This window comes from Callionymus lyra, chromosome 4 (genome assembly GCF_982586985.1).
Source record: "Callionymus lyra chromosome 4, fCalLyr1.hap1.1, whole genome shotgun sequence".
NCBI classification, from domain to species: domain Eukaryota; kingdom Metazoa; phylum Chordata; class Actinopteri; order Syngnathiformes; family Callionymidae; genus Callionymus; species Callionymus lyra.
The window spans coordinates 35,806,199-35,827,203 of NC_141821.1; the positions used below are offsets into that span (position 1 = coordinate 35,806,199).

The 21,005-nt window shown below is 42.0% G+C and overlaps 1 protein-coding gene across 2 annotated transcripts; it reads right to left on the minus strand.

Moving 5' to 3' along the window:
* Nucleotides 1-527: 527 nt before the first annotated feature.
* Nucleotides 528-20,970, minus strand: neurl4 (neuralized E3 ubiquitin protein ligase 4). Of its 2 annotated transcripts, XM_087790073.1 has the most exons (27): nucleotides 20,752-20,970; nucleotides 16,965-17,460; nucleotides 15,921-15,986; nucleotides 15,382-15,845; nucleotides 15,200-15,311; nucleotides 14,992-15,080; nucleotides 14,826-14,898; nucleotides 13,308-13,581; nucleotides 13,018-13,199; nucleotides 12,847-12,932; nucleotides 11,537-11,699; nucleotides 11,260-11,470; nucleotides 10,748-10,824; nucleotides 10,597-10,675; nucleotides 10,339-10,508; nucleotides 9,614-9,742; nucleotides 8,161-8,306; nucleotides 7,862-8,080; nucleotides 7,601-7,699; nucleotides 7,030-7,353; nucleotides 6,803-6,961; nucleotides 6,541-6,720; nucleotides 6,382-6,475; nucleotides 5,559-5,811; nucleotides 5,378-5,490; nucleotides 5,147-5,306; nucleotides 528-1,865 (listed from the first exon to the last, which is right to left on the minus strand). In XM_087790073.1, exons 1-27 carry the CDS (start codon nucleotides 20,968-20,970, stop codon nucleotides 1,661-1,663), a joined length of 4,842 nt encoding a protein of 1,613 aa, XP_087646199.1. In that variant the 3' UTR covers nucleotides 528-1,660. The 2 variants fall into 2 exon arrangements, with proteins under 2 accessions (XP_087646199.1, XP_087646198.1); XM_087790072.1 differs by having other exon boundaries at nucleotides 10,597-10,824; nucleotides 20,752-20,924.
* Between the last annotated feature and the right edge of the window lie 35 nt (nucleotides 20,971-21,005).

The window sequence follows — 21,005 nt, forward strand, 5'->3', positions numbered from 1 at the left end:
TTCCTTTCCTAAAAAAAGCATTCTATTTTTTTCCCACTCTCTACAACTATTTGAATCACATGTTATTTACCTTGAGGCCCATGTAATGACAATTCTATTAGATTAGATAAACCTAATGGAGACCTCCAGAGGGATCAATGAAGTTAAGTAATTATTTTTAAATTAAGTATTACTTGAGCGTATTTCTAGCTAACTAGTTTAGCTCAACTAGCTTGTGAACACTGGCAAACACTGGCTACTTTAGCATATACATTTACATTGAAGTTTGACTGATCTTCATTAAGCTCACCGAGTCATTCGGCTATGCGACTTCCTCGTATTTGTGAAAATCACACTTTAAAATCTTACATTTTATTCCACCGATCCATGAATGCTAGTTAGAAGTGTAACATCTACACTAGATTCTACAGTGTGCGACTAAAATAGTGCTACTTGTGGCGCTGAAGATCTGGACTTATAAAACTTAAAAGTGAAATCAAATAAATTCTGTTATAAAGTAGTTACAAAGTGAACACATAGGAAAAGCGTCTCTGTGCATACTGTCCATTTATTTTTTCTTTTGTAATAAATCAGGGAGATATGGTTTGTTATGTAACAGCCTGTACAATGCAACTTACAGAAAACTAAAAACAACATTAAACAAATTGTACAAAGCAGCAAGTGGGCAAAATTAACCCTTTAGGATCATCTTCACATTATATTTGGACTGGAAGTTGGAGGACCGGTGCGCTCTGAACGTGCACGTAGACGACGTCTGGAGCTGAACACAATCCAGCAGATAATACAAAACAAATGTAAAATGGAGCCACGATGGAGGACATTTACCTGTGAACGTTGAAGATTAAGACCTTGAACCAGAACTTTACTGTGCTTTTGTGGGAACTAAAGAATCTCGTTCGTTCACCGACTTGAAACCAAAACAAAACCGAGCGGCACTTTTGTTTTCAGACTCAGTCTTTGGTTTTCACCTACAGATCCAACTCTTGAACCGGAGGTCAACTTCTAGCCCCGGCAAGATTTGCTAGTTTGATCTTAAACAGGATTGGAATGCGTCTCCAGCATCCATCAAGATCCGTGTGAACATGAGACTGTGAGGAGACAATAAATCCAAACATTCAAAGAAACCGTAAACAAATTTCCAGTTTTTAGAAAGTTCACAATCACAAGCCGCTGCAGGAGCTGTTCATCTTTTTTTCCGTGGGGTCATGGAGAAAGTGGTCGCACTCACAGCCCAGCAGGCCGTCCCCGAGGTAGGACTGGAGCAGGACGTGAGTTCAGATAAGTGCCGACCAATTAAAAGTCAGTCGAGGAAGAGAGATGATGGAAGGAGGACACAAACGGATATAGCAGTGACTCAAAGATGTGACGCTGATTGTTAAAAATGGCCCACGTGTGAGTGAAACATAAAGTGCAGGCAGTGTCTGTTCTTCCGTGAGCTGCTCCACTCACCACTCCGACAGCAAACCACTACATGGATATTCAACCGGACGCTCAAGTGTCAACAATCAACAGCCAAAACAGCTGGACTTCAGAGGAGTCTATTGCTCAAGGCAGGGGGCGGATTTGGTTTTCAGTTTTTGTTGTTGTTGTTGTTTTTTTTAACCAATAATGACGAGGAGTGCCTCAGGGAGCCGCCTTTGGACTCTCCAGATTACTCTGGTCACTCCACCCGGATTAGCAGTCCGTAGAGCAGCGTCCCGCCCTGCTCTTTAGTCATCCACTCGATCTCAGAGTTGCTGAACCGGGGGTCCAGGGTCTCGCTCGGGCCCAGAGTCTGAGGTCCCACCTTGTAGGAGCCGGGCCGCACGCAGACTTGGAAGCCCACCTGGGCCTGATGAAAGCGGTGTGAGCGAGGGTCCCGAAATCTGTGCAGAAGACGCGAAGACACAATTAAATGTTTGACAAAGCCTGAAAGTAGTGTGTGTATCAAGAAGAATCTGGCGATACAAAATGTATCATGATACAGGTACAAGGATATATTTGTAGTACTGTCGAGTACTTGACTCTGGTGTTGCAGAATTTAAAGACCACATGACTCTTGAAAAAGACGTAACTTCTTCCAAATGGATCCAACCCTTCTGCCCAGGACTGGAGGATGCAGGTTGATCTAGGCCAGACACTCATCTTTCTGCCTGAGATCATTACAACTAGTCTCAGTCTGGACCTGGTCTTGTGGTGAACCTCCCAGAGGTTCATTGTTGAACTGACTGTACCATGGGAGGCAGCCGTTGGGGAAGCACATGAACGCAAACGCACAGGCAGACATAGCAGCTGAGGCAGAGCAGCTTGTGCTTCCCAATGAGGTCGGGTGTCGAGGCTTCATGGCCACCTCCACATCTCAGCTTCTCAAAGGAATGGGAGTGCGAGGACAGGCCTTCCGACGGCCATCAAGTCGTTGTCAGAGGCTGCTTAGCGAAGCAGCAGATGGCTATGGATCAAGAGGAAGGATCCTAACTGGACAGCAAAATAACCATCCAGGGGTAAAAGCAGACCTGGGACGCCTGATGTCGCCGTTGGTCCCTCCGGAGGTGTAATGGGCTTATCAACGAGACACCAATGAAAGGGGGTGCCCACCTGAAGACCCCAATGAAGCATTTACCCCCACCTACCCCCGATCAACCCACTCAATACCAAGTGCCGATTAATCTAAGGCAGTGCACTATCTAGTCCTATGAGCTCAACCAAACATTGGCTTTAGAAGCTGCTGGAGTCAGCCGCATCCTCTTGTCCTCAGTCATTGACAGGATTATGCCGGGTATCATTGCTCCTTTAGCTGCGAAGGACAACGCTGCCAATCTATATATATTTTTTAAATAAACTCTTAAAATATAAACCATAAAGGAACTGTGATAAAAGAAAGAAATATGATTTAAAGCCAAAATAATTTAAATTGATATTAGATGGCATCATGAAAAAATTACTTTGCGAAATTGAATTGTATTAATATTTTACAACCTTAAGTGTCTGTTAATTTTCTTAGTTCTAATTTCCTGTTCTTGGTCCAATACTATTCACAATCTATATGCTCCCACTAGGGGACTTGATTAGAAGACACTCTATACATTTTCACTGTTATGCTGATGACACCCAACTCTACTTGTCCATGAAGCCAGATGAAAGAATTCAGCTAACACAATTACAGTCCTGTATCACAGATATCAAGTCATGGATGACCAAAAACTTCCTCCTACTGAACTCGGAAAAGACTGAGGTTTTACTAGTTGGTCCGCAACATCTCAGACAATTATTAACTAATGATCTAGCTTTACAAAATGGACTTGCTCCTGCTACTAGCACCACTGTAAAGAATCTGGGTGTATGCTTTGACGAGGACTTATCATTTAACTCACACATAAAACAAATCTCACGGACTGCTTACTTCCACCTTCGTAACATTTCAAAAATTAGGCATTTCCTTCCTTTAGATGCTGCTGAGAAGCTCATCCATGCTTTTGTTACCTCCAGGCTGGACTATTGTAACTCTCTTCTGTCAGGATGTTCTAAAATGTCTCTCAGAACTCTTCAGCTCATTCAGAACACTGCAGCTCGTGTCCTGACTAAGACTAAGAGGCGCGAACACATTTCCCCTGTGCTGTCTTCCCTACATTGGCTTCCTGTAGAATTTAGAATACAATTTAAAATCCTTCTCCTAACCTATAAAGCCTTACATGGTCTAGCACCAACATACATTAAAGATTTAATCCAAACTTACCAACCCTCAAGGACCTTACGATCCCTAAACTCTGATCTATTAGTTATACCACAAATCTCTAAATGTAGATTCGGAGCCAGGGCCTTCAGTTTTCAAGCCCCTCTACTGTGGAACAAACTGCCGGCTTCAGTCCGGAGGGCAGACACCCTCTCTATGTTTAAAAATAATCTTAAAACCTTACTTTTCGATAAAGCCTATAATTAACTTGACTGTTTATCTCTAGCTGTCATAACTAACAAAACTGTTTATCTTAGCTGCTATAGGCTGAGAATGCTGGAGGAGTTTTAGTTTTAGTTTTAGACACCGAGCTCTGTATATCCTTCTTTTCTCGCCGGGGCCGTTCTGGCTTGGCTGGTTCGGGTGTGGGGGTCCGGCGGGTGGGGCCTGTGGGTGCCCCTTGTCGCCCTTGGTCCTGGGGGTTGGCTGGTCGGTCTTTCGGGGGCTTCCCGGGTGGGGGGGGCCACACTGGGCGGGGCCGCATTGGGGGGACGGCGGAGGCATTGGGCGGACCCATGTTACCGTAGTGACCATGTACCGCCCATGCAAGTGCTGCTGTCCCCCTGGGTGCTGCATGGTGGGTGGGGGCGGTGGCTGGGGGTCAGTACGTGTGATGGGCGGGGCCTCGGCACCTTAGAGACCGTGGACTGCCCATGGAATACTGCTGGCCCCACAAACTTCCCTCATGGGGAGGTGGGCTGCGGCTGTTGGGGACGGTCTACGGTTCAAGGATTGGGGGCCGTTCCCGGACGGCTGCAGCCCCATTGCCCCCGCCCTGCCCGCACAACCGTGGCCCCCCTGTGACCTGGGGGACCTGGGCCGGTGCCTGGCCATTGCTCCCCCGGGCTCATGCGGTGGCACTCAACCCGGCTACTGGCCGTGTCCGCAGGGTATTGGGGGGGGTTCCGCCGCCGCTGCTGTGGTAGATCCCCATCTCCTTGACTCGGTCCCCTGCTATGGACTTGGTGGCGGCCTGACGGTCTGGGGGTCCTCCGTCGCCCGGCCTGGCCCCGGGGCCCTATCCCCTGACTGGTTCTTCTGGCTGCCCCTCTGCCCCGGTGCCTGCGCCTGGTGCCTCCCCCTCTCTGCTTCCTCGGTCGTCCTCGCCTGTGCTCGCCCTCTCGCGCCCCCGGTGGTGGTCCGCCTTCTCGCTGGTGTTTGGGGTCGGCTCTGGTGGTTATCTCGCCTGCCGGTTCCTGCCGCGGCTTGGGCCCCTGTGTCTGGATCTGCTGTGCTAGGTATGTGCCTCGCCATTGCTCACTGTACAGCTCACTGTACAGTGTTTTGTTTCTTGCTCTTTGTTGAATTGCTGGGATCTATTTTTCCTTAATCAACTGTAGTCTTATTTCAACTGTATAGTGTCTTGAGATAACTTTGTTATGATAAGACACTTTAAATAAAATTGAATTGAATTGAATTGAATTAATTTTTACTTACTGCACTTTGGGAGCAAATATCTCAAGGCCAGAGTAGCGCATGGTCGGAGAAAGACGTACTCTAGGGACCTCTCTTCCCGGGGAGCTGTTCTCCTCTGGGTCACTGTAGCCATTGGGACCCTCGGTCTTCACAGGAGACACAGAAAAGATGGACGAGGCTCCTACAGGGAGAACAAAGTGAGCTGACCACATGGCAACAGCAAGTTGAAGGCTGTGGGTGTTGAAGATGTACCAGGCAGCAGCTGGCTGTGGTCCAGGGTGCGGCGCAGAGCTCCTACACTGGTGCCATGGTAGGCGATGTGCCACTTCTTCAGAGCGTTAGACACGTCACAGTGAGACTTCATCCTGGGGGAGAGTCAAAAGTGCTGGTTAGCATGGATCACAGAGAAGCCCACGTCATCCTGGGGCGTCACCTGAGGGCGAAGCGGCACCAGCCAAAGGGCAGGGCGTAGTCCCGGGGGGGCTCCCCTCTCTTGTAGTACGTCTCGTCCCCCCGCAGCTTGTGACAGGACTCGCAGTAGCACAGGTTGTACTTGGCATCTTCGCTGAAGTAGCCGTCTGGCAGCGTCAGGAGCTCCTTGAAGCGCAGACACAGAGCCTGGTACTCACAGGACTTGTTGGGGTTGACCTCAGGCGGGGGTGTCCAGCACACGCTCTCTTTGATCCCTGCACCAAAGACAAGTCAACCCCGCATGACCACACAAGACCAACTACTGTGTAAGTATATCAGTGCCATCAGAACATTGAAGCATGAATTTAACATTTCAAATGTTTCTTAATAGAAACTTTAGGTTTTTTGTTTTTTGTTTTTTGTTTTTTGTTTTCTTGTATTCTGTATTTAATATTTTAAATCAAACTAAAATTTGCCCAAAAAAAATATGTTAAAACGTTTAAACATTTTTTTATCAAAGTTTTATCTTTTGTTTTTTTTCGTAGTCATTTAATTTAACTAAATTAATGTAACGTCTGTTTTGATATTGTCTGATGGCACTATTATAATTTTTATTATTATTATTATATCGCATTTAAAAGACTATGTATTGAAAATATGAAATTAAGACTTATTATTTTTGAACAATTAATTAAGAAGTTAAACTATTGTACAAATGAGTGAATTCAATATATTATTCAATGATAATGCTAACCCTGACAACATTTCAATAAAAAAAAGTTTCAACATTTGAAATGTTAATTTAATTCTGGTGACACTGATATACTTCCATAAACTGCTCTCACCATCAACCATGTCCGCTTTCTCCATGTCGCCCTGACAGCGAGCCTCGCCCGCCTCTCCTCCGACCGCCGGCACGTTGTTGGTTACTATGGTGACCTGCAGCGACAGCAGCAAACATCAGCTCATCTTAGAAGAAAGAACTTGATGTGATGCGCTCTGACCTGCTCACACTGTCCATACAGGTCGATGAACGGGTAGCAGGGAGAGGGAATGTCCTGCGCCGCCACGCCCTGGTCCATCCCATTCACATAGAGATGCAGACAACTGTTGGCGTCCACCAGCAAACCCAACACCGTCCCCTCTGGACAAGTGTCCAGGTTGGGACCATAATTCTCGCATATCTGAGGGCGATAAAAGGAGTTAGACAACAAAACAATGATGAAGACGACGCTGACAGACGTCCACAGGGGCAGCTGGTGTCACCTTCAGAGAGTTGTGGAAGATGGAGTCTCTCTGCAGCAGCCAGGCCGAGCGCTTGAGGCAGCAGGCGGTGGACGGGAAGTTGAGGCGGTCTGGAGAGTGACCGATCACACCAAGAGACAGTGATGAGGTCCAGGATGGATTCAAACGGTCGATCTGGAACTAAGAACACAACAAAGTATTTTTTAACTCACAGGTTGAAACACAGGAGTAAGAATTAAATGTCATACTTGGAAGAGTTGCTGCTGTGTGAGCGGGTGAGCGGTGACCAGCAGGCCCTGGTTGTAACTGGACACGCGGGACGCGGTCAGATTCTGGTTGGACAGCTGGATGTTCTTGCCGTGGTTTTCCAGGAATGACATGGCAACGGGCACCGACTCACAAGGTTCACTCTCTGCCTGCTCTTTGAGGGGCGTGTTGTCCTCCTCGCCTTCACTGCAGCTTTCTGACGACAGAGATGGAGCCTTGACACTCTCAACGTCCTCGCTGAGAGACGAGCTGACGATGGACACGCCTGTGACCCGACCATACAGGTCCAGCACAGCGAAGACATTCTGCAGGTGAGACAAGAGACGTTAGACTGAAGTGAACAGACACGTGTGTGTGTGTCTCATGATGTGTTCTTGTGTGAGTATACGTGTCTGCTTGGGTGTATTTGTTTCTGTGTGTGTCCCTGTGTGCATTTGTATGCCTTTCTCTCTCTCTGTGTAATAAGAGGTGCTTCAGTGTGGTACTCGGTGCCATAGCATGCGTCTGTATACAAATGTGTACATGTGTGCGCCTTGGTGTTTGTGTGTGGACCTTGGCAACAGCAGTAGCAGCAGCTCCCATGTCTTCCCCATCAATGAAGATGTGCATGGTGTCATCACTGCATCTCTTCACGCCCACACGATTTCCCACCTGAAACACTTAAGGTCATTATTTGGAGGTCATCCTAGTCTTACATTTCACATCGAAATACCGAATACAAACTTGGGGACTCGGTACAGTTAAAGAACCTGTCATCAAATATTGCTGACTAAGCATTTAACCTTCCACGGACTGATGGTCGTTGAATCTCACCGTTAGTCGATCCAGTGAGCAGCCGTAGTTCTGCCGCTGCAACACACCATTTCTCCTGACCTCAGAGCCACACAGCAGCCATGTGACCTTGGTGCGGATCTGCGTGAGTGTGGGGGAGAGACCGGATAGAGGGCAGGCCGGCAGCTCGGTGGGCGCTAACGTGCTCAGACCTATGTGCAGTGACCCGCACCACTGCTCGTCCACCTCATCGATCCTGACCTGCAGCACAAGAGACGTCAGAGAGCGACAACAACAACAACAACAACAACAACAACACACCCGGTCCAAATAACACTCACTTCAAACAGCTCATCCACTTTCAGCTCCTTGGCACTGAACACGATTCCATGAGCATAACCTCCAACCCGGACTGCCTGGCAGCCCTCACCCAGCAGCACCACGTTCTTGCCGTGTTTGCCGTGGAGTCGATGAGCAACACCTGCAACTACACAAAACAACACTGATGCCTTATGGGTAAACGTGTTTAACCAGACAATCCTACTTGGTGGGTAGCATTGGAATCTCAGCAGCTGAACTTGCATTCTCTGTAGTTATTTGTATCAAGTCATCAAACATTTGTTAAAAAAACAAACTTAAATCTGGTGGTCGGTTCAAGACCTGGGCAGACAAAAATAAAAAACCTATAGACATTATAATTCGATGTAATATGTGGTGCATAAAACTAAAGGTTATATTCTTCAAAAACACTAATTTTTTACATGTTTTAAATGTTGTTTTATTCAAGAAAAACAAAGTCACTTTAATGCTCCCACTTGGAAAACATTAAAGAAAGCTTTTGAGACGCAAAACAAATAAAGAGAATTTGAACATTTGTTTCGGGTGGTGTAATGTTGTGAAATGATACATTCATGCAGAAAGATCAATTTACATTTTTAATTAAATAATTGATGTCAGTAAGTTTTTCTCACCATGGATGCCGAGTTTACATCTCCATCCCCTTCTTAAACAAACAGATTTTATTTATAAGCTGCATCATATTTATTTGTCTTTGTGTTTCCCATCTTAACGGAAACATTGAAATAAATAAAAACTAAAATAAATAAACATTATCATCCCCTTTCCTTCCTGCTAGAGCACCTCCTGGAGGCCGTTCCTTTAAAAACATATATTCAAACAGCATGCTAGTAGAAGTAGAAGTACTTAAAACATGTGGAAAAATATAGCAGATTATTATCCTGGATTATGAATATATTCCTATTCTTAATGTGTTGTAGTTCTGTTTGACCAGTGGTCTCCAACCACCGGGTAAGGGCCTGGTAAAGGGTAAAACGGAAAGAAAAAAAAAGAAGAAGTAAGTTCTGTTTTATTTATTATAACTGTTTGAAAGGTTTTTTGTTTTTTTTAACAAACAAAGTCATATACGGTAAGTATGTCACTTGTATTGTTTGTGTAACTCATTTGCTAGTTTAAAAAAAAAAAAAAACATACACTTGACCTAAGAACGTGCTGACTCAGTGTTACAGTATGTTGAGATGAATCTTTAATGTAAAGATTTATTTTATTGTGTGCCTCTATTTTGCCATCAAAATAATGTATAAATTAAGTTCATGGAAAAGGAGGCCAAGGGCCCCTTTGTTTGACAATTAAATTCCCCCACATGACTTTTAGCATTAAAACATATTAAAAAGGTTATAAATAAACAAAAACGAAGGTTCCCTTCACAAGGTTTGTTTAACCGTCTGATGCGCCAGCTGTCTGTCCGTCTGTCCGTCTATCCATCTATCTATCTACCTGGTGAGTGGATGGGGAAGCTCTTCTCTGTAATGTTGCTGGTGCAGAGGCTGTTGTCCAGGGGTCCTGAAGAGCTTGTGATTGACACCTGAACACACTGACCATACAGGTCAATTACTGCAAACACCTCTGTGGAAAGACAAGTATGTGCAATTGGAATATTAATCGTCACATTGTATTAAATCAACAGGCAGCACTGGCAATCACAGCTTTTCACTGGTTGCCAAAGTTCCACATGCTTTGAAGTTATAAAAACAGCAAAATATTTTACATTTGTTGAGTCTTCATCAAAGAGAACTGTGGTCAGAATCTCTCCTAGTTAAAGGACATGTCCTTTTTATGGCGTATATATCATTTTAGGTGATGATTCAATATAATCCGTCACCAGAGAAAACCCAGCAACAGATCAGTCTTCAGCAAAAACTTAATCAGCTAACACAAATACAATCCTTTATTACAGATATAAAGTCCAGGATGACCCAAACATCCTTTATTAAACTCAGACAAAACAGGAGTTCTATAAGTTGGTCCACAAAACTACTTAGACAACCCCTAACAAATAAATTACCTCTTCATAATGGACTCATGACTGCTCCAAAAACCAGGCATGATGCTGTTGAGAAGCACTTCTAACTCACCATCTATATAATCCTTTATAATTCTGATGAACTCATTTTTTATTCCCGAAAAAAAAATGAAACTGCTTAGTAGAAAATGGACTGTACCTGAAGGTAGACCAGAGCAGGCCACACCTTGATCCGCTCCATTGATATAGTAATGGAGGTCACCACTTGCTGAGCGCATCATGCCAATCCGTGAGCCTGTAGTGAGGGAGTCCAGGTCACAGCCGTAGTTGTTGCGCATTGTGTTACCGTCCTGCATGATTGCTGTGCCACTGAAAATAAAATACACAATCAGGCCAATTATATACAGTATATATATATATTAAAAAAAACATCTCATGCTCAAAATAAGCTTCAAACCTGAGCATCCAAGTGTCGTAGTCGATGTCAGTCATTGTGTTGGGGAACTCCAGCTCCTCCGGCCTGATTACCGTCACTCCTGTACCAAAATAAAGAAATTCCTTTATGGATTGCAATGAAAAATTAAATTCATCACAGAAGACACACAAACCTGCTTCTATTGAACCCGACCAGCGGTCCACCATCTTCTGAATAATAATTTCAAATAACTCTCCATCTCGAAGGCACCTGCACAACAAACAGTGACACAAAAAGCAGGTCAATGATAGCCTGAGCCTCTACTTTATGGAAGTATATCAGAGCCATCGGAATAATAAATGGTTGAATTTAATATTTCAAATATTAAAACATTTTATTGAACTGAAATGTTTTTATTTAAGCTATAATTTTAAAATACTTTAAAATATTTTTAATTCATAGTCTTCTAAATAAAAATTCAAAATCATGGTGTTATAGTGCCAACGTTTAAGTTTTAATTTTTTTTATTTTATTAAATTGTTAAAAATAAATCCACATTTCAATATAAATCTCAATCATTTAGATAATGTAATACAAAGTTGTATTAAAAAAAACACACGTCAATAAAATAATTTAAAGTTTAGTAAACTTTTATACAACTCTGACACTGCTTCTAATGAAGGTCTACTCTATTCTTTTAAGCACCTGTTGGAGATTACAATAGCATCGTTGAATTCGCTACGACAGTTTTGACGCAAGGCGGTGCGCCCCCCGTTGGTGATGACAGCGTTGGTGCCGTGTAGTTGGTGAAAGCGCAGGTCTGTGGATGTGATTGCTCCTCCTAGAGAACAGGGGCTCCCGGGGGACATGGCATTGGGGCCATCTGAGCCATCTTCTGGTAGAGGAGGGAGGTCCACTGGAAAGGTAGAACTGAATCAGCATCTCATTATTGTAGTAGCATCTGTGCATGTTTCCTTCTCACCCATGTCATCCATGATAGTGGCCTGGGCAGCCTGACCGTAGAGGTCGACCACTGCATACACATTTGTGGGAACATTCCAAGCTGCTGGACCCTGAGCCACACCGTTGACAAAGAAATGGAGACTGCCGTCCTCCTTCCGTACAACACCCACCGTATCGCCGGCCTGGAGAGACAACATCAAGACATGAAGGTCAATATTCAATCACATGATCTGCTCCTGAGCACCATCATGACCAGAGATTAAAACCGTCTCAGTGTTTAAATGGCTTTTCTTGCATTGGCAGGGAGATATCTCTCTACTTTGATATTACATCATTTTAAAGTGAGCATTCAAATCTCACTCACTTTCTTCTCACCCTCATATTGACTAGGGTTGAGATTATGAGTAATCTGTTCCTTTTTAGAGTTATAGACAAAAAAGCAATGCGTCTGTGATGCTCGTCCGTAATGGCCATCTTGTATTAAAGCTTCAACAAGAGGAATTGATACGGAAAAAAAAAGAGTTTATTTTTAAGCTTGTTTGTATCAGAAGTTTAAAGAATAACAAGCAATAAGACGTTTATACTGTAGTTTTACTAATCCGTGGATCTTTGAGAAACAGAAGATTTAACAACAACTAGACTGAAGAATATCTACACAAAGCAAATGCTGTAGGAATTAAACTAGGAGTACAACTTTTAGCTGTTGCTATTTCAATACACAAGTGCTAAATGATTTACAACATCTTTCATCATTTTGCCTCACGTTCAACAGTAAATGATAGTAGAAAGGTTGTCTGGCCGCAGACTAGACATCCTCCAGACAATCTGGCTGGATCAGTATTTCCCCGAATCATATTAAATGTTCATCCTTAATAAATAAAGTGTTTTTTTAACCCCTTTAACAGATCTATTAGCACCATTCCAACCATTGGGACAGTTGGATTATTTCTGAAATATGAAAAAACACCATGTGTAACTTAATATATTAAATTACAAAATGGTTAATAGATGCTTTTAAGAAATTGTTTGGGGTTGTCAACATAATGGTTTGGAAACTAGTTTCATCTTGCAGGAGGCGGGGGACACCCTGGACAGGATACCTGTCTGTCAGAGGACACACAAAGACACACATCCATTCACACACACACTCATACTGAAAATTTCCCCAGTTTTCCAATCAACCTCTGTATGTTTTTGGACTGTGGGAGGAAACCGGAGTGCCCAAAGTAAGGACAAGCAACACTGGGACATAACTCTTCGAAAATTTAACTAATTATTACAGAAGTATGAAAAGAAGTAAAGAACTATGATGAAGTAATGTCATCTCACCTTAAGTCGATCCAGATTGTGACCATATTCATCCAGAATAGTGGTTCCATTATGCATGACACCATTGCCAGTCATCATCCACGTCCCTGTGAACGTTTCGTCCAATAAACCATTAATGATAAAAAGATGAAGATAGTCTGATACAAGTTTGTAATTGTCTTAATATTTCACCTGAGCGTAGGTTGGTCATGGTGGAGGGCAGCTGCAGGTAGGCTGGGTTGTGCGTTGTGACTCCGATCTCAATGGAACCGGCCCATTTGTCGACCATCTTGTCAATGCGAACTTGGAACACCTCGTTGGAGCGCAGCGGCCTGCTGCTCAGCACCACACCGTGATTGAAATCATCAGTGGCACTGGAGTCAAAAAAACGTTATTTAAAACAAGCCCATCATAGTGCTACTACATATCGATAATTCTAGAAAGTCTTGACTTATACACAGATCAACCAATAGTTTTCTCACTGTGGTCGCAGTGCTGTCCTGCCCTCGCTGATAATGGCCGCCTTCTGTCCACAGTTGGAGTGGAAGAGGAGTCGGTCAGGCCCGTCAGAATCTGGCGTCAGAGAGAGGGACGGACGGGGGCGGCCGACATCAGGCGACATAGCTCTCATGATGGCGTTATTGCGTCTGAGGCGATCGCTGTGGTTGTGATTGTGGACGATGGTGACTTTGACCGCCATGCCATAGAGATCGACAACACCGTAAACCACAGAAGGGGTCTGGGCTGCTGCCACTCCTAAATGAGCAGGAAGAAACATTGATGAGGCATCTTTTTGCAGTTTTTCAAACTTTTCCACTATTGATTTCCCATTTTATGTTCTAATATACTTTGTATCTTTTATCTAACAAACAAAGCAAACAAACTCTTGGCTCCAAAAATGGACCACCAATTAGTTTTATGTGGCCTGTTGGATAGAAGGATGTTAAAGTGACTTCCGATAACAATAAAAGCTGAGGTTACAGACTGAACGATTATTGAAAATATAATTGCGATTATTTCCGAAATATTGCGATTGCGAATATTTATGAATATGTCCTCTTTTTTACGCATTTTTTTAATCTAATACAATAAATGATTAACTTTACATGTATTTCCCTTTGATTCTCAAGATAAAGTTATTAAGTAATTTTTATGATAAAAGCAAATTAAGCAAACCTTGAAATAAAGCGAAAAGGTTTATTTAGTTACTCTAGTTACACTCTGTAAAATGTGCTAAAAGTGTGATGTTAACATTTATATTTATGAGCCAATAATAAATCATACAAACTTCAGTACAGAGTAAAGAAAAGTGAAAACACTCGTCAGTCAATCTTCTTACTGCATATTTCTTTCTTAAGTTGTTGAAAACGCTGTAGTTTGTTTCTTACTGCTGCTCTTTAGCTTCTCTAGACTCACTGTTCAACGGGTTAAAGCGTCTCAACTTGCTGCGCTTAGCGCCTCTAGCAAGACATTTTGAAGGCTTGAAAATTAAATGACCATTAAATAAAATTGCAACCTCTGTGTTTTAATAATCGCATTTTTGAATATCACGATTTTATCGCAAATGCCATTTATCATTCAGCCCTAAATGACTGCTTTCATTTAAAGTTGTTTGTTTTTTGCAACAAAGAAAGTAGTATTTGCATGTTTATTGTAAATAAATATATAATTATTTTATCTATTACCCATTTTATTGATATCTAGACCATTACATAACTATGATAGAAATAAAGTACTGTATGACTTGAAAGCCAAAAAATAAATGTTTTTAATAAATCAATACAGTTCTGTTGAATATTGACATGTTGACAAGATATAAATATTTCAATATTTAAGGGTATCTATATTTTCTTACACCCTTCAAAATATTATGGCTATTTGCAAAACATTCAGAAATTTCAGATTGAAAATGTCTTATAAATGTCTTATATAAAAAAGTAATGAAGAGATTTATATACTATGTGTTATTAAAACTCATCTGTGGAGAAAATTTAGCTTACCTTGATCAATTCCATTGATGTAGAAATGCAGCGCACCACTGGCCTTACGCATTAAACCTATATGATCGCCCTCCTGAATAATAACATAAGCAAGCGCAGGAAACATAATGAGGATTACTTAATGTGACATGTTTCAGTTCAAGCATGTTTGTGTTTCTTTATGCACCTGAAGTTCATCCAGGCTAAACTCGCAGTATTCCCTTCTGGTTCCCTTCCCATTAGTCAGTATTCCACAGCCACTCATCATGATTGTACCTGGAAAAAAAGAAATGAGTCAATGTCAGTCTTCATGGGATGATGTGTTTATCACACAAGCTTTTTTATGACTTAGTGGCTTGAAACCGAGTAGACTCTACTCAGTAGAGTGCATCTACCCGAGCGCAGATTGGTCATGGTTGCAGGATAGTCCAGGTTGTTGGGGATGTGCGTCGTCACACCGATCTCGATTGAACCCGACCACTTGTCCACCAGCTTGTCAATGCGAATCTAGAGAAAAAAAGATTTTCAAAGAAATTGTTATTTTGACATCAGAACATTAACAATGCAGTCCAGTTACCTCAAACATCTCGTTGTGCCGAAGCGGCCGGTTGGTCATGACCACGCCGTTGTTGAACTCGTCCAAAGGTCTCCTTCGCTCTGCCGTCTTGTTGTTGTTGCTCAGTTTGATCAATGTGCCACATTTTTCGTGGAATAGCAGTGCGTCGTTGGTGGTCATCATTGCACTTGATGAAGTCCCGGAGCCCACCCCTCCATTGCCAGCAGGACTGTTGTTAGCATTATCAGCTTCTCGTCCACCAGATCCACCACCACCTCCTCCCCCTGAGGTGCTAGAGTCACCATTAACAGCAACTCCTCCACTGCCACTGCTGCCTCTGTCAGTCCTGGAAGAGTCACTTCCTGCTCCAACGTTGCTTCCACCACCTGCTCCTGATCCATCCTCCCCACCACCTTCGTCTTCCGCTCGGTAAAAAGATATTATTGCATTATTGAAAACATCATAGAGCTGATGCTCTGTTAGAACTGGGGGAAGACAGAAGAGACAAATTGGTGTCAGTACCAGGGTAGATCACTTACGGCCAAAATCGCCTCTCTTACCCGTGTCAGGCTCCAGATTGTTGGGAAACTTCTCTGGTCTGTTGTGACAGCAGGTTAGTTCAGGCACTGTTGGGGAAAGAATAAAAGGTGGCTGGTGAAAAACAGAACACCATAGAGAAATGCAACATTTAATAATTTTCTGAAACACCAACGTGATTTTCTTTCTGAAAATCTTCATTTTATGCATTAGAATCAGCCTTTTGATGGGCCTAACATTATATCTTGAATGTTATAAACAGAACATGCAGAATAGTATCTTTTGATGAATGCATTAATAGCAAAAATAGCATTTATTTGCTGAGCCAAGGTGAGATTGTAAGGATCAGCAGAAGCCAATTAAAGTTTCCTGTGCATGCCTTCCCACTGGGTGTAAGAAAATACTGATACAAATATATCACAATCTTTTTTTTCATAAAACGGTATCAATATTAACCAGCGTTCTACAAATCTTTTTTTCATATCTCACATTCAAATCTTATTTTCTTAACAATCATTATTCTTGCATTGTTTATATATCAATAAATATTGTGTATAAAATCATTTGATGGTTTATTTATACAATTATATGCCAATAATCATGTAGTTCAAACATTTTTGTGTTGCAAATCAAACCTAGATGGCAGAAGTCATTATGTCCTCCACACAATGAACAATGAAATCCAACAAGATCCCGGTGATAACTGAGGACAAGAGGATACAGTCGTCTCCAGCCGCTTTGAAAGCTGATGTTTGGACACATTTGGGTTTAAACAGTTTCAAGTTACGACTTCGCTTAAACAATCAAAACAATACTCAATAAAATATATACTTTAAAGGTCAAGGTAATACTGAGAACAACACAGTAGTGAATAACTTTTAATATATTGTGGTTGGTTTTTTTTTGCCCCTTAAAAGAGTGATACCCATGAATTATACACTATTTTGATGAAAAATGACTTAAACCTTGATATAATATTATTAACCGTTGGGTAGTACATTTAAAAAATGTAAATATATTGCTCATTATATTTCAGGTGTGAAGAGAGTGTTGAAAAAAATGCTTACCTTCATTTCCCAGTACGCCATTCATTGTTGCCACATTCCGTGCCGTTATTCCTGCATCCTCTCGTACCCCACACACGACAACCTCTTCCTCCTCGTCCTCATCTTGCTCCTGATCCCGTTCGATTGTTTCTCTCTCGGCACATGCAGGTGGCGGCTCGCAGCTCACCACAGTCACTTGAGTGCACTTGCCGTAGAGGTCTACCACTGCCCAAAGTTTGGGCGGTAAGCCGCTCGCCGCAGCCCCACAGTCCTGGCCATTCACCCAAAGATGGAGCTCGCCGAGGGAGCTGCGCTGGATGCCCACTCGATCCCCTTCTGCAAGCTGATCAAGGTCCCGGCCGTACTCCTCCAACACCGAACGGCCATCTCGTAGCACCGAGCACCCGGATACAATCCAAGAACCACCCTTGAGGCCCGTTGCGCTGCTGGGGAAGTCCAGGGCAGCCGGGTCCAGCGCTGTCAGGCCAATCTCAATAGAACCGCTCCAGGAGTTTACCTGCGGGCAAGCATGTTTCACATGAAATGTCCCAAATAACCTCTGACAAATCCTGAGTAACGAACAGCAGTGCTGGAGAAGAAAATCCACAACATTGGTGATGTTTTGCTGGCCAGAACAATCCATGCTGGGAATGAGTGAAGAACTGAGCTTTAAACTGCAGGTAGATGTGGAGCAACAACAAAGTGGGCTTGGCTGTACGATCTGTTCTGCTATTTTTAGTTAGTCTGGTGAAGACAGTTGTAGCTTGACTGAAAATGAAACAGACACGACTGTGAACACAGGCAGGAAAAATAGCAGCTGCAGATAATGTTGCAAATTACATAAGTATAGAAGGCATGTTGTCAAAATAGTAAATCTATCCAGTAGTAGGCAACAATAGCCAATGTTATATTTGATTAAGTGCTTTATTTGTAATTGTTGTTTTTCATATATGATATTGGGGTTTAAAGTAAATTCCACTTATAGAATGTCTGTGTCAATTTAGATCATGTAAACAAGTATCAAAATAGTTATGACTAATATGACCCAATATGAGGTTTACTTCTCCATTAACTTTTTATCATTCATAATTCATAATTATAATTCTGTGAAGGTCAAAAGGTCTGAAAGAAATCTGTACCAAATAAAATGATGTGCATTCCGTGTTAACATGTAATAAGAACAATCATTCATCACATGTGTTTTAGGTGCAAAGGTAGAATCAAAAGAATTATATTTTATTCATTGGAAAAAAATCTTATTCAATAGCCCCTCACAGGTTCAGTTTTTATAATATAACAATATTGAATATACATTGTGATATTGTAGATAGCTAATGTACAAAAGGCACACTAAATGGCTCAACTAAAAGGACAAACTAAGCCAAAGCTATTTGATTTAAACCAACTTTTTAATTTTCCTATTCAGCACCAACTACAATAGTGTAGGTGCACGTCGTATACTACTACTTGGCTAAAATATACATGCACATTTTTTTATGATTTCTATGGGCTTATTAGTTTGTTGATTCATTTCTTATAGAGTTGAGAGAGATCTTTAAACTGTTAAAAAACATGCAACATATGGTTTCATACATGGAGGTACAGATGGAATGAAGGTAACTAGGAGAAAAGCACAACCTCTATATTGGAGAAGAATTTTAAATCCATCTTTATGTCCTAAACATAACTGCAGGTGCTAGGTAAGGTAGGGTGTTATGGCAGCACAAGCATCTAGGTTAAACTGTAAATTACCCTTGACCAGTGACCAGGTCACTGTAAGCTAAGACATCTTAGACTTCTTCTTCGCTTCATCTTATGTAATGGCAGCCTGTGGGTATGTATCCTGCAGTCTTGTTTACTGTGTAACAGGGAATCCATGGATGAGTTCTACTAAAATTATGAATTATTAATTGCCTTCCCTCTAATAGCTTCAGGAAAAGGGTGAGACAGTGTGTCGATGGATGTTAAAATGGTCATCATGTCATTATTTTGTTGTCTGCTTTTTGTTTAATATTCATTACCATCAAATACAATGAATATTCAGACTATTTTTCATTGACTAATTCAGCATGTGTAAACATAATAACAACAACATGTAGGGCTGGGCAATATAGGGGGAAAAGAAAAAAAATCCTTATTTTCCGATTTATCCTGATAATTTCATTACAAGTCGACTGTTGAATGACATTTTTCTATTTTTTAATACTTCCAGGTTTTACCATTTAAAGAGCGTAAAAAACAGACTTTTTTTTCATTGATTCTAAATAAATACATTTAAAATCCTGAAATCTCAATAATAAACCTCCAATCTTAGGGATTTCAAGTTTTGAAATATCAATAGAACACATACAGAACAGATCACCTTAAATGTAACATGCATCTGAGAATATGGTAAAGAAACAAGGTCATTAGTATTTTACTCATTTATTGTAATGTATTAAATCTGGGCCTATAAAACATCCCACGATGTTTAACTGTTTAATAAATCCATCTTGCAGTGTTTGTAATAGCATTATGAGCCTGTGAATTTGTTTGCATAAACAAGGGTAATTTGGACTGGACTTTATTTCACTTTATTAACACCAATAAAGATTTTTGAAAAAGATCATTTTCGTTTCATCACAAAATCGAAAGCAATCTTTGTGCAAAAATAATGCTACACAGTAGCATTTCATTTATTTTATTATTTCTTGAATGGCTAAAGCATTTGTAATATCATTAATATCCATCATCACACCAATGCAAATATGGAGTGCAGATATTGTTCTTGTTAATATTCATTTGCATTTCAGGCGAAATAGTGCTCCATCAATTTTATTAAATACAGAGTACCTTTTGTATCAGAAGATTAAGAATGCAAGATCAAGGGAGGGCGTGACTCTTTTCCATATCTGTAATTGTGACTCAAGACACCGCCTACAAAAACCCATTTTAATCAACATCATTCATGACCTTTGTCTTGTGGTTGTGGTCAACAGTTTGGGGTTTCTGCTACCAGGTGACTATGACAATTGTCCAGTAGAAAAAAAGGGAAGGTTTGTCACAGAAAACGTATTGGATTGAGCAGACTACTGCTCTTGCATTAACTGTTCTCCAATGAATTTTATGTCTCAACATTGTTCACGACTAGATACAGTTTGAGAGAGAAAATAATTTACTACTAGTATAAAATGAGACGGTAAATAAATTCGGGGTTTGCATGAAAAGTTTTTCCAGTACAACCAGGCTTGCATTGATATTTTTTAGAATGAATATACAGTTCTCAGGTTTATACTATGCAATAGGGTAAAAACAAGATCATCTGCTTCGTATATTTAACAATTCCGAAAAACTCCATACCTGTGAAGTGGATGTGTTTGTATAAATGAATAAACTGGTACCTGAGCAGTACAAGCACAGAACACACAGCAGCATATGCTGTCTGTCACTCCTTCATAACAAACCACCATGAAGAATTCTACCAGGACCTCTGTGTGACATCAACAAGCTCCAGTACAGTACGGATGACAGCTACCTAATGTAGCTTTGCTAGCGGCTTCTTGGCATGTCTGTCTACAGGCACTCAAGTCAGAATGAATGTATTTCACTGAACAAGCCTCACTTATTGCTTATAAATCACTGCCTGTTGGTGCAATAACCCTGGCAGGTTTAAGCACAAACAGGGACCCAGCCAGGCTACTGCACACCCCCTTGTCTGGAAGCCCATCACTGCAGAGAGCAACAGAGCCCACGGCCGACCACCGTCCTCGCATCCCCGTCTCACCCCCTATGGAAACCAGGCAACGATGGCGTTCCTTGGGCTGTTTACCTTCTTGTCAATGCGGACCGTAAACACGTCTCGCTCCCGCAGCGGCTCTTTACTTAGCACCAGGCCATGGTTAAATTCCTGGACAGGCTGGTTCCGCCGGGCTGTTCGGTTTGAGTTGGACAGGCCGATCAGCTTTCCGCTCCGCGGATGCAGCTCGGCCGCCATCTTCAGGGGGAGGCGGAATTTTACGACAGTCGGGCTTTGCGACAGCAACGTCATAACAACGACGCACGGAGACGTCGTAGTGAAACAAC

Coding starts and splice junctions, on each gene's coding strand:
- neurl4 (XM_087790072.1), bottom strand. CDS start 20,916: ATGGCGGCCGAGCTGCATCCGCGGAGCGGAAAGCTGATCGGCCTGTCC. Junction 15,081..15,199: donor CATGACCAATCTGCGCTCGG/GTAGATGCACTC, acceptor CTTTTTTTCCAG/GTACAATCATGATGAGTGGC. Junction 13,200..13,307: donor AGGACAGCACTGCGACCACA/GTGAGAAAACTA, acceptor TTTTGACTCCAG/TGCCACTGATGATTTCAATC.